The sequence below is a fragment of the Scomber japonicus genome, chromosome 17, assembly GCF_027409825.1.
Source record: "Scomber japonicus isolate fScoJap1 chromosome 17, fScoJap1.pri, whole genome shotgun sequence".
Lineage (NCBI taxonomy): Eukaryota > Metazoa > Chordata > Actinopteri > Scombriformes > Scombridae > Scomber > Scomber japonicus.
The window spans coordinates 27,608,745-27,622,052 of record NC_070594.1 but is presented as its reverse complement, the minus strand read 5'-3'; the positions used below and the strand labels follow the sequence as shown (position 1 = coordinate 27,622,052).

At 40.2% G+C, this 13,308-nt stretch overlaps 1 protein-coding gene and 4 non-coding genes across 5 annotated transcripts in view; 2 read left to right on the top strand and 3 right to left on the bottom strand.

Annotated features, from left to right (window-relative positions):
- Positions 1–39, bottom strand: part of trnav-cac (transfer RNA valine (anticodon CAC)) — a 73-nt gene extending 34 nt beyond the window's left edge. The window contains exon 1 of the tRNA in view: positions 1–39. This exon is cut by the window's left edge and continues 34 nt beyond it. This is a non-coding gene — a tRNA (tRNA-Val).
- Positions 40–312: 273 nt separating this feature from the next.
- trnad-guc (transfer RNA aspartic acid (anticodon GUC)) lies at positions 313–384 on the top strand. Its single transcript has one exon. It is a non-coding gene; the product is annotated as a tRNA-Asp (tRNA).
- Positions 385–623: 239 nt separating this feature from the next.
- On the bottom strand, positions 624–696 carry trnav-aac (transfer RNA valine (anticodon AAC)). The gene has a single exon. It is a non-coding gene; the product is annotated as a tRNA-Val (tRNA).
- Positions 697–979: 283 nt separating this feature from the next.
- On the bottom strand, positions 980–1,052 carry trnav-cac (transfer RNA valine (anticodon CAC)). The gene has a single exon. It is a non-coding gene; the product is annotated as a tRNA-Val (tRNA).
- Positions 1,053–4,792: 3,740 nt separating this feature from the next.
- zgc:112001 (uncharacterized protein LOC550384 homolog) lies at positions 4,793–5,681 on the top strand. Its single transcript, XM_053337196.1, has one exon. The coding sequence runs from the start codon at positions 4,797–4,799 to the stop codon at positions 5,679–5,681; it is 885 nt and encodes a 294-aa protein (XP_053193171.1). The 5' UTR covers positions 4,793–4,796.
- Positions 5,682–13,308: the final 7,627 nt, after the last annotated feature.

The window sequence follows — 13,308 nt, the reverse complement described above, 5'->3', positions numbered from 1 at the left end:
CGTGTGAGGCGAACGTGATAACCACTACACTACGGAAACCTCGAAAGGCTTGTCATGGTCCAAGAGGCCGACTTAAAGCATCTGTGCACACTGACCTCCAGACGGGTCTCCAGCTGCTACGGACGTTCACGTATCCGCGGGCGATGTATTCCGACGGCTGTGGTGATCCTCTGCCTCTTTACTACAGCCCCACCAGGAGGTTGACATTTGACTTCTTCATCCCAATGTCTCTGTAAGTACGGGAACGTTCCCCGTCAACGTCAGAACTGCCCTGCCGGCCCGTCGACGTGCCATAACTTACCCACGCAGCAGTCCTCGTTAGTATAGTGGACAGTATCTCCGCCTGTCACGCGGAAGACCGGGGTTCGATTCCCCGACGGGGAGAGTTGAGTTTTCAAGCAGCTGCCCATAATTTGCCAGGACAGACCAAAGCGGCACATTGTGCATGTCCTGCAGGGCAATGCAGCCGGGATATCCACCTGCATCGTTCTCGTACAGAAATAAAAGCCATGGGCTGAGCGGAGAGGCTCGGTAGTACATGGTCATCAGACATGTTCAGGATGGTGACGTTTTCGTGCCGTCTCCTATAATCCTATTAATGACTTACAGTGAGCACAAACGAGTGTTTCCGCCCGGTTTCGAACCGGGGACCTTTCACGTGTTAGGCGAACGTGATAACCACTACACTACTGAAACTGCGGAAAGCTCCCTGTCACCCGCGTGGGTGGCCCGAGGCACTTGACCTCCTGACATGATTTCAATTGCCTGACGATATCCAAACATTTGAAATTCAAGACATCACCCCTGTTTTTGCGCAATGTTAAGGGACGGTCATAAACAAAAAGCAATTCAAAAGAAGACATAAGCAAGTTCTCAGAGGATGTGGAGCAAAAACCTTTACGTCGATGCGTCCTAATTACTAGTCATGTGAGATAGCACAGTTTGATTCCATTACTCAGAGTGAACACAAAATCCTGAATGTTTCCGCCCGGTTTCGAACCGGGGACCTTTCGCGTGTGAGGCGAACGTGATAACCACTACACTACGGAAACCTCAAAAGGCTTGCCATGGTCCAAGAGGCCGTCTTAAAGCATCTCTTCTATTTGCTGCTTACTGTAAAACTATAGATGTATATTCATGTATGTACTAGGGCTGGACGATTAATTGAATTTTTTTGAATTCAAAAACGTAATAATCGACATAAAACGATTATTGTTCAGCCCGGCGTGGCGCACCTGTGATATAAATCTAGCGCCCCCCTCTTTCCCAGCAAGTTCTGTTTCCCGCCCCTTATGTTAGACCCGCTGGAGGAACGGTGTGTTTCTACGCAGATCTGGGAGATTTAAAATGACAGAAAGGCCTTTGGTTGATAAGAAGAAAGGTAGGACTGGGACATCTTCAGTGACATCTCACACGCGCTGCACTGAGAGTCACACACACACACACGCGCGCGCTGCATTGAGAAACACACACACGCGCCCGCAGTCACTCTCTAGCGCGCGCTCTTGCTCGTTCGCTCCTGACTCTGGGAGATTGTGTCTCATGTGCGGGCGTCAGGGAGCAGCTATCAATATGCAGAGAGTTGGGATGTATGGATTACATAATATATGAATTTCTGTGCGGTGGGATCTGTCACTTCTCTTCGTGAGAAATGACAGGTGTGGCGTGAGAGCGTGTAAATGGATTTTTGTTTTGGGAGGTTTTGGCTATTTATTTTTATTTATTGTTTTTACATATTGCTATTATTATTTCCATTTATCATTATATATTTTTTTCTTGATTTTAATGTATTTCTGGTTGTGGTGTTCAAATATATTTCAAGATGAGTTCTGGTGGTTCAATACATGCTTATGTTTACACATCTATGAATAATCGTGTTTTATAATCGCGATTTCAATATCGATCAAAATAATCGTGATTATGATTTTTGCCATAATCGTCCAGCCCTAGTATGTACTATTCTTAAGGTGAACTTGTTTCTTAAGGTACTGTCGGGTGATGTGGACATCCACTTTCTAAGGAGGTTGAAAAGGGCCCACTTGACACTGTTGCTGACCGTAAGGCTCTGCAGCAGTTGGTACTGAACGCACCATCGGCACCCAGTTAACCACCATCAAGGACATCAACCAGAAATGCTTTGTGGGGAGAGGGAGGAACATCATCTGTGACCTCACCCACCCTTGTGATGGACTGTTTAACCCCTCTGCCAAGTGGGAAATGGTACCAGTGCCTCCAGGCCAGAACCACAAGTCTCAGAAATAGCTTTTTCCAATGAATGCCCTAAACCTCACTCACTCGCAATTTATTATTGCACCATGTACTAGCATTTTACTAGAAAGTTACAGACTATTATTACGATTATGTATAATAACCCAGAAGAGAAACTACCATGAACTGGAATGTACTACATTTTACTGTGTAAATGTAATATGCACTACATATAATTTCATCACTGATAATGACCAATGTATGGACTGCCTCTAAAACTGCTGCATATGTTAGGTGGGTGGATGCACATACTCACTTATATTAAATGTCTTATTTTTGTCTTTAATTTGCACTTATTGTACTGTGCTGCCCTGATGACATTGCTAATTTCATTGTGCCTTGCTCTGCTCTATATAATGACAATACATTGAATTGAATTGAGTTGAATTCTCTCTTACATAAACCACTTAAGTGCCATTAAGTCTCCCTGATGAAAAATGGACTCACAACTTGAGTTCCTTAAATACACCATCAAGAGCTGATTGGACAAGACTGTGCAGTGCATTCTGGTTGTAGGATTATCCTCTAAGAAAATCTACAGACTTGTTTCTCAATTTTCTTTAGTCATAGTGCACCAATTTAAAAACATGATCGCATGTTTTGCATGAACTTTCCCTTTAAGTTGAAAATTATATGGAATTCAAAACATGTCAATACACTGCAAATGATAGTTTCTAATGTCCGGTACTGTGTAGACACTGACACTTCTGCATCCATTAGATCACAACCACACACACTCACTCAGTACATTTAGTATATTGTGTGAGGTGTTTGTATACTTGTTCATTTTAATTTTCTGCTACTTTAAACTTTTACTACAAATCATAAGGAAATATTGTACTTTTTACTCCACATTTTTGTACATATACATACACTGGCTAAGTTATTGACCTCTTAGCCTCTTGTCTAACTCTGACATATTTACATTGCAGTATGAACTAAAATGTTGATTTATGTGCACTGTCCCTGCCAAATAAAATTTAAAATAAATATTAAACCACTGATTTCTAACTTTTTTTTGTGACTAAGGGTTATTGGGAATTGTTTAAAAATTGCCAAGAGAGGTACAATGATCTAATCACACAAAAGTAAAGATTAGATTAGATTCTCTCATTAATCATTTCGAGAGGCCTCAGATTTATCTTGTGACCCTTTGGACGGGCCCGACTCTTAAAACACCTGCCTGTCAGATCAATGGCAGTCCTCTGGTTTAGGCTAACTGGAAGACTCCTCTGTTGTTAAAATCAATGTTATGTTGAAATAAACAAACATATTTTAATTTAAACCTACAAGGTACTGCGCTGCCGGACACCAAAAACCAAACAATCCTGTATCCCCTCTCTATCAAATTAAATGTTCAATTCAAAGCAGCTTTATTGGTTTTATTCGGAGAGGACAGTGTCTGCAGTGTCACCAGTGTGAATGCTGCTGGGTGTTAATGTCTGACCACTGTGTAGTGGGTGTTGATGAGTGCTGCTGTACGATGTGAAACCAGAGAACTGAAAGAAAAGAAGGTGACAAAAATAAAACCACCAACTAAGGTCTTCTTTGTATCATCATTCATTGCAGACCAATAACTTAAAAAATGATGTTTAGTCAGGTATTTATCAAGCAACAATAGATACATTTTTACTGAGTCGAAACGTGTTTTTGTAACATTTTGCGAATATTGTTGGACATTTAAAAAAAATATTTTTAATAAAAATAAATATGACAACAACAAAATCAAAACAACAGAAAGAATACTACTAGTACTACTACCACTAATATTACTACTACTTCTACCACTACTACTATGACTACTTCTACTACTAGGCCTACCACTACTACTACTAATACTCCTACTACTACCACTACCACTACTAATATAATAATAATCATCATAATGATGATGATAATAATAATAATAATAATAATAATAATAATAATAATATAGTTCTGAGGTCTTATCTACTTTAAAAAATAATTTAGCTCAATATTGTGAGTTTCTGTACACTTTGCTCTTTTCTTAATTATTGGAAAAGTTATCCAAATTAAATAACTCATTCAGAAAACTGAAAGACTTTTTTATCCATAATAGTGAGCCTTTCAGATTTCTAATCTCAATTTCAAAATAGGCTGCAGGTAATAAAGTACTCTAATGTTTCATTGTCACAGTATAAACTGCAGCTGTTATAATGTGGATAAATAAATACCACTGACATACTCTGATGAATAAGAGTGAGTGTCTGACAGTTTGGGCTCGTCCTCCAGCAGCGGCTGTCAATAAAGTTTCCTATAGCTACTGTTTATTATCTTTCGCGCATGCGCAGTAGCTGAATACTGCAGAGCGGATTCCCGCAGCTGTTGTAGGACAGACTGCAGGAATGTCAGTCTGTCGCTGTAACCATGACTCTCACACTCTACTGTAGACCGGCCTGAGCTCATTGTATTGTAAGAGACTGTCGAAACTTGAAGTAATGGCTCCAGAGCGATGAAGGAAGCCGTTTCGCCGTTGAGGATATAACTCAGTCGGGTCGCTTATCGCCATGGCCTCTTTAACCGTCAGCTCGGCGGCTAGGAGCATCGAGAAGCATCGGAAGTCCTTCTCGCTGCTCTTCTACCGGGCAGTGCGGGACTTGAAACCGGTGTGGATGCTGGAGGACATGCGGACGATGGAGACTTTTTACCAAGAGGAGGACGCCAGCCTGAGGACGTACACCCCTTCTGAGGCGTTGCTGTACGCTATAGTGCACGACCACCAGGCGTACGCCCAGTATCTGCTCAGCCGGTACACCGACGAAGCGTTAGCAAAGCCCGGGGAGCGCTTCTGCTGCTGCCCGTCCTCCGCCCCTCACCTAGCCATGGCTGTCCGCTACGACAGGCGCTACATTCTCGGCTTAATCTTACAGGCGGTTCACCGTATACCCAGCACGCCTTCCTACACCGACCGAGCCGGTTGTTTTCATATGGAGGACGGTAAAACCCCTCTACACCTAGCCTGCGAGCTGCTGCGGCCCGAGGCTGTGGTCATGCTGCTGGGGAACGGTGCTTCCCCGCACGCCAAGGACCACAACGGCCTGACCCCGCTGGATGTCATCCTGGAGAAACTCAGGGACTCCAACGGGGTGAGCAACGGTGAGAGGAGGCAGTGTCTGGACAATCTGCTCATGTTCATGCCAAATGTTCACTTCAAAATGAAGGGAGCTTTAGGCAGAGAGCCGGAGCGTTGGGATAAGGTGCTGGGCGAGGATACGTCCCAGTACCTGGCGGGGAGGAGGCCGGCCCCGCTGGTCCTCTGCGCCATGCAGACTATACTGAAGCAGCTGAGTCCGGCGACCTTCCCGGACAGCCTGCATGAGCTGCCCATCCCCTCCTCCCTCAAACCACCGGGTCTGCCTGTGAGCCAGCGGGACAGGCAGAGGATGGTGTAGCATCAGCATGACATGCTGCATGCTCTGTATGAAAACTGTCATATTTTAGCATGATTTAGTGTGTGTGCGCGTGTGTGTGTTTGAGGAACCTGTGTGGCTTTATAGCAGTAATACTTCATTATAGGGCTTTACAAATAAACACTAACAGTCAGGGATCATATGAATGCATCTTATATAAAGGTGTGACTTTAATTACACTGTTAGTCTAGTGGCATAATGAGCAGGGAGTTGGCCTGTAGAGGCAATTTGCCGAGCAGACAGCAGTGGGAGGACTCGGGAATAAAACAGCCATACCCTTTAATTTTTTACACTAATTCAGGCATCAAGAATAGGTTTATTTGTCTAACCTCGTAAAGCGTTACTAACTCTGCTGGTTAAGCCACTGTATCATATCAGAGAAATAGACCTACACTGATGAGTCTACACGAGCTGTGTTACTGATTTTTAATTTATTTGGGTTGTATTTAACGGTAATGTTACTAGGAGGTGATCTTATAGATCATTTGAAAATAGTCAGTTGACTTGAAAACTCTTTGGATGACTGATTATTTATAAATAAACAGGAATCTAAATGAAAGTCTTATTTTGTCTTTTTTTGAATCCATGAATGCTATCAAACATGACTGTGTGGAGAATGTTCCTGCTGAGAGGTGACAGCAGTCAACGTCTGATGATGAAGAAACCAACTGCAAACCAACACCAGGAACAAAGTTAAGTCTTTACCTTGGACTTTGACAAAAAAGAATAAATGAATAATTAAAAGACAGGTTTACAATCTTTCAACAGGAGCTCAAATGAACACTGAATCCTGTTTTTCTTGCTGTAATCATTCCTCCTGTTCATAATGCACTTACAAAGTTAATAATGTGGGACACTGTGAACCCACTGTTCTCCTTTGGTATACTCAGTATGAACAGGGGGAATGATAACAGCAAGGAGAACTTTTTTGCAAACCTATCCTTTAACTCAAGTCCCACTTACTAGCTTTTATCAGCATTTCAAACTCTGACAATCAACTTATCTCCATGACAATTGAGTTACCTCCATCCAATGAGGAAGATTGGGGGTCTTTAGATGGTTTAGTTTCAAAGGGTGTCATTTAATTTATGGGTCATTTTCGAGTTATTTTCTATAAATTACAAATAGGGTACTCATAGAGGTCAACGTTCTGAGACTGTCACTGCTCCATTTAAACCCAAGTTAATATTTATTAATCCATTATTTATTATACTATTGAATTGTCTTATTGTCCATAGACCAATCTCACACCTTTACCTGTTCAACTGACCTGCTGTGCACTGACTAAAATGCGCTCCAGGATAAAGTAGCTTAGCTTTTAATTGGAAATGATTAACTGTGAACACTGTCTGTATTTGACCTCAAGTGCCAAGTCACCCAATTCTTTTCCCACAGTTTTGCCCAGATGTCTACTGGCCTGTAACATCTAATTACCATAACACATACTATTAATGATGCTGTCCTTGTCTAACCTAGGTATCAAGTTTACAGCAGATTCCTACTAACATCTTTTCAATTCAGGTGCTTATTTAAAGTCTGTTCATCCAAATAACAAAAAACAGTGTTTTCTCACATTTTTCTCAATGGCATTTACTTTGTGCTGCTCCCAGTGTTTAAAGAATGCAGCAGTAATATCTGTTTCAAGAAAAAGTACCCCCATTACTGTGGATAAAACACTGACATCAATGTCACAAGTGGTTATTGGAAGTACTTTCTACCAAAGGAATAGTCCCTATATGAGCATTTGATTGCTTTTAGCACCAGAAACTCAGAAAAGACAAATATATCAAAACCTGGACAAATTAAATCATAACCAACACACACATATTCACATACTGGTACACTTATAATAAGTATATTATATTATAAATAACTAACTATTTGTTATGTACACAAAGACTGTTGGGATATCATGATAGCACCCACATAAACATCCTCCAGATGGGTGATGATTCAGTTTAGACTTTGGTCCTATGGGATAACGATTTCCTGTTTCCTCTGAGGCTTTCTGCAGAAACACAGTAAAAATGTACAGTTGCACAGTTTGGCAGCATGTGACAAAAGAGAGCCTCACACACAGAAAGCAAAGTACACCATACTGTATGAGCTTTTTGTTTGAGTTTTGTGTAATGATTTTCTGGGAGTCAAAGAGTTTGAATGTATTTTACAAGCAGTGACTTGACCTGTCTGTAATAAAATTGAATGACTCTTTAGTACATTTACGATACCAATTATGAAACAAAGGTACAGAATGCAAACCTGGGCACATGCTACATTTATATAAACACCTTTGGCTCCTGTGTCCTCAAGGTCCACTTACTCATTTTTGGTCTATGTTCCAACACATCACTATCTACTCATTTTATACACATTTATACATAAAATGATGGACAAGACATTTTTTAGACTAAATGTGTTGCCCATTATTCTATATATTCTCACACAATTATCCTTTGGGTCTTTATTTACATTTTAGGATGATTCTCTACATTTTTAACACATTTTTGTCATTAGAATTTTAATCGCAACAGTTACACTGAAGGACATTTTGACACTTTAGAGTTCAATAACTCCTTCACCACTTCTGGGTGAAAAGAAGGGTAAGAGTTGAGTGTTTTAGTATTATATTTACACATATTTTTCTTTTTATTCTAAATTAATGGCATTTGGACACTAAATTAACACGTCCCATCTTTGACCCGTCAATGAAAATATTGAGATCCCCAATAGCATTCCAAATGAAGTTATGTGGATTTGAGTAAAGTTCATGGTATATCAATAGGGTTGTGTCTTCATAGCAGGAACCACCCCTGAAGGACAATCTATTAGAACTTTTATGGGGGCAAAACGAGTCCCTGTCTACTGCATGCAGCCCTGAAAAATTCCTGTTTGGGCCTTGGAGGTGCTGATTGGTTATACTCAAAGCGGGATGTGACATCAACAGAAAGCACAAAAATAAGTGACTATAAACTTTTGCAGAATGATTATGTCACCTCCAGAGTCCATTGGAGTCCTATCACGGTCCTACTCTGCTATGGATACGGCTTAAAGGATCATGTGAGAGGAAGTTCCTGTAAAGTTCTCAACTCCTAAATTTTACACAGAACTTCCTTAATGGTCAAGGATAACAGGACTTACTTTAGACAACAGCAGTTATAGGAGGTTCAGTCATATAGTAGGAAAATTATGTATTCATAATGATGTCATTTTATGTGGATACTAATATTCCCCAGCTGAGACAGACCGATTTTATATCTTTTTCTTACTGGCAATAAATGTCATGTGCATAACAAAATCAATAATGAACTCATCCTACTAACAAGTATTGTGTGCGTAAGCAACGCCTGATATCTGTTGCTGTCTGAACACTATTAAAAACCATGTCAAAGAGCCATACCACTGTACTGGGTGACATTTGTCCCTGAACAGAGTGGTTACTGTAGTTTATTTACAGTACAAACTGCTCCAAACTGTAAAAGCAGTGATAAGATTCTTCTCACTGCCATTGTGCATGTGTGGAAACAAAGTTCTGTTCAAGCTAGGTGCAGGAGAAGACCTGTGTCCATGTTTGTAGATCAGATAAGAAGGAGACTTTAGCAGTAGAGCTAAAGTGGGTTGTTGTTCAGAATCTGGGCCTCTTGTGTTGTCTAGCAGGATGCTATGATAGAGTGCCACATTATCACTTCATGCAAAAATTGATTGGCTGCATGGAAATAAGGTCTCCATATATGTAGACGGAGAACAAATTGTCTTTCATCGATCCATTTTTTATACCATTTATCCTCTTAGAGCAGGGGTGTCCGACTCATTTTAGTTCAAAGGCCACATGAAACCCAATTTGATCTCATATGGGCCAGACCAGTAAAACCATTTCATAATAAACCATCTATTCACAAAACAGATCCTAAGATGTCTTCAGAAAAATTAGTTTAATATCAACAATGTCATGTCTCAGTCTGGAACACAGGTTTGTTTTATTGATGCTCATCACAGAAAAAGCTTGTTCACAAGATAAATAGTCCCAGACATGCACAACATTTTTACAGCCAGGCCTGTCAATTAGGGGTTAATCTGGTAAGAGATACTGATAAAATGTACCCAAGCACACAGAGGCAAATTTTCCCTTCATATCTGAATCACGTCAGCCAGTTATCTCAAAATGGACTTCCATGAACAGATCAGAAGCTTTGACTGTGAATGGCCAGTGAAAAAAGTTGAGAATAGCAATGTGTTTTATTGAAAAATTGGAATTACTTTTCTGTAGTTTTCATACTTGCAAAGTATGGGGCCGGATTGGACCCTTTGGCGGCTGGTTCTGGCCCACGGGCCATTGACACCCCTGTTCTAAAGGATCGTGGGGGAACGGGAGCCAATCTCAGCTAACATTGGGTGAGAGGCAGGGTACACCCTGGACAGTCAACAGGACTCACATATAGTATATAGATAGACAACCATTCACACACACGTTCACACCTACAGGCAATTCAGAGTCACCAGCCTAAATTGCATGTTTTCGGACTGTGGGAGGAAGCCGGAGAGCCCGGAGAGTACCCACACAGGCACGAGGAGAACATGTAAAATTTAAGATGAACACTGGATTAGTGAATTACAGATTAGATATGTAAACTGTAGTAAACAAACAGAAAATGAAATGTAATTGGTTGGACTTACATACAGTAAACATTAAATGAAACAATACAATGGCCTCAAAAAGACCAGAACTCAACTAAATAAACTGCATGTTACAATCTGATATTATCAGCTGCTGTAGTTCACAGACTCCCTGTACTCAAGGCCATGATATAAAGAATCATAATGTTTAAACACTGTGGTTGCTGATTAAGGGCACAGTTGTCTGTTAGTTTGTGCTTTCAGTTGCACTTCCATGTCATGCAAGTGCTGCTGTGTCTAATGCACTGATTACTGTAGAAATTAAAATGAAAAAGAAAAAGGCAGCATATACCATGCTTTCTCTGATAAGTGACAATTTGCAGCAACATTTGTTTCTGTATTGCCAGCAGGGGGAAGCATTGCTCTAAATTTAAAACAAACATTCCCTATAAGGCTCATGATCCTCCTGAATGTAAAGCTGTATAACTGCCCCCATTAAATAGCTTTTTATTCATTAGTTAGTTTAAATATTGCAACTACTTAAGTCAAATAAACACTAGAATAGACTATTTTAATAGGCTCCAGGAATATCATCATGCAGTAAAGTATTCTGTCATTGCTGAACTTCATTTGACCTGCACTGTCCCCACCCCAAACCCATACTCCACCTCTGAGAGGTCAGTGCTGCTGTCAATCAAACCTTCACAGATCAACTGGTCATGTTGAGGACAATCTGAGCTAAACCACTGGGGGGTGGGGGGCGGGGGGGGGGGGGGGTATTTGGGTTAAGTATAAATGAAATTCAAAAGTAAATAGTAATGACTTTTAATAATGACTTTGGTAAATCTTAACTGGTGGCATATTAAGAAAAAAATGGATGGACCGTGGTTATTTTCTAGCATATGCTTTATAATAGAATGCATTTATGTGCAACAGTCAGGTGTCCATATTTAACTAGTCAAAGAGGTTTTCCACACTGTAGTCATTCCTCCTGTTCATACTGACTATTAAAAGATCTCCTTCAAATGTGCTTTCAATGGAAGTGATGGAGATAGGTAGATAGATAGATAGATAGATAGATAGATAGATAGATAGATAGATAGATAGATAGATAGATTTTGTCCTCCATCACTTCCATAGTAAGTGCATAATGAAGGGATCTTCTAATGGCAAGAATGATTACAGCAAGAAAAACATATGTAGTGTTAATTTGGTCTCCTGAACAATTGTGAACCTGTCCTTTAATAGATCAGTGTGTATGATTTCGCAGGATCTATTGGCAGAAATGGAATATACTATTCATACACATATTTTATTTGGTGTATAATCACCTGAGAATAAGAATCTCAGAATGGACAACAATAACAACAATATCACTGGCTCTAGAGAGGGCCTTTTGTGTCTATCAGGGCATACAGAGGGAGTTTGGTGACCACCATAGGTTGCAATCTCCAACTTCACCGCTAGATGCCACTTTAATTCTACACACCGGTGCTTTAAACAGTTACATACCATACATATCGTGCCCTGTGACTTTGAAACATGGTTCAAATACCCTCCAAACTAGACACCAAAACACCAAATGAGGGAATATGTTTTGGAAGAACACTGGTCATCCCTCCAGCAAAAATCTGTTCTGGAAGCTTGTGATAGAGGATCTGCTTACCAACACACTGCATGTTGCATTTTCAGGCAGTCAGAAGGCAAATAACACATTTCTCAGCTTATTTTTGGTTAATAAAAGTGTTTTGTGTTTGTCCAGTCCAGTTCGCACATTAATGACTTACATTAAAAGACAACTCTCAGGGCTAATTCAGAAAGCCGAGTGGCATTCACATAGAGAAATTAAGGTGAAGGTTATGGGACAGGCCAGGTTTACAGCTGGGCTAATTAACTGAACAGAGTATGAGTATGACTGAAAGTATTGTGTTATGATGTTGTGAGCATCTTGTGAGCTTTCTTGCGTGTGATAGTTGATTATCTGGCTGATTGTTTACATGTTTAGTTCTTTATCAAACTGAACCATCATTCCACCATGACCATGGAAACCACGTCCCTTGTCACATTCCTGCACGGTCCAGTACCTTTCCTGTCAGGGTTGTTTACAGGCGTCAACAAAACTATTGCTTCATGACCTACAGAGAATGTAAATAAAGTGAATTTAATACTTCAGGCATTGCATTCACTTTTAAACTGTGTTTTGATTGTCCTCTGAAGGTTCATGTACAGCTGGTGATGACTGACATGTCAATTTTGGTTTGTTTGAATTAAATCAGTGCCCCCCTGCCTCTAGTTTCTAGTAAAACTGAAATAAATGGGCAACACTTAGCCAGCATCACAGGTGTGAACTGGTGGGTCTTTAATCTGGACCAAAGTGGCATTAGCAAGGGGCAGCATGTTTACTTGTACACAGTAAGAACAGGCTCTCCCTTTTTCTTCATAGTTAAGATGCACTGATACCTCTTCAATGTCTTTTCAATTCAGCTTTTCTCACCTCATTGACTCTACACCCTTCACACTATATGGAAACTAATTATCATATATGTTACACACTGAATGTAGACAATTATTTTCTAAACCTTAACCAAATAGTCTTACTTGCCTAAACTTTAACTTTTAACTATAGAGGTGGCAGAGTAAAAACACACTCATCTGAGTCATTTTTGAGTCAAGGTACTAACAGAAATTTTATTTTATTGTTTAGGTATGAGTACTTGTTGCATCATCCAGGTTATGATCCTTAATAATACAGTATCTTCCAATCAAACTCCACAGGGAAAAAGCACTTTGATTTAAATTACCTATTGATTGTCCTCTAGTGCCATCTGGGAGTTATATTTAAACACATTCATACAGTTTCTTGTGGAAACACATGGAGAGCAGCAACTTTAAACTTTTACACATAAAGGCTTAGAAGGCAGACAGAGCATTGGGTGGCTGAATGGATGGATGTTTTTACTTTGGTCTGAGGGAATAAAAATTCATCAATGTACCAATG

Coding starts and splice junctions, on each gene's coding strand:
- zgc:112001 (XM_053337196.1), top strand. CDS start 4,797: ATGGCCTCTTTAACCGTCAGCTCGGCGGCTAGGAGCATCGAGAAGCAT.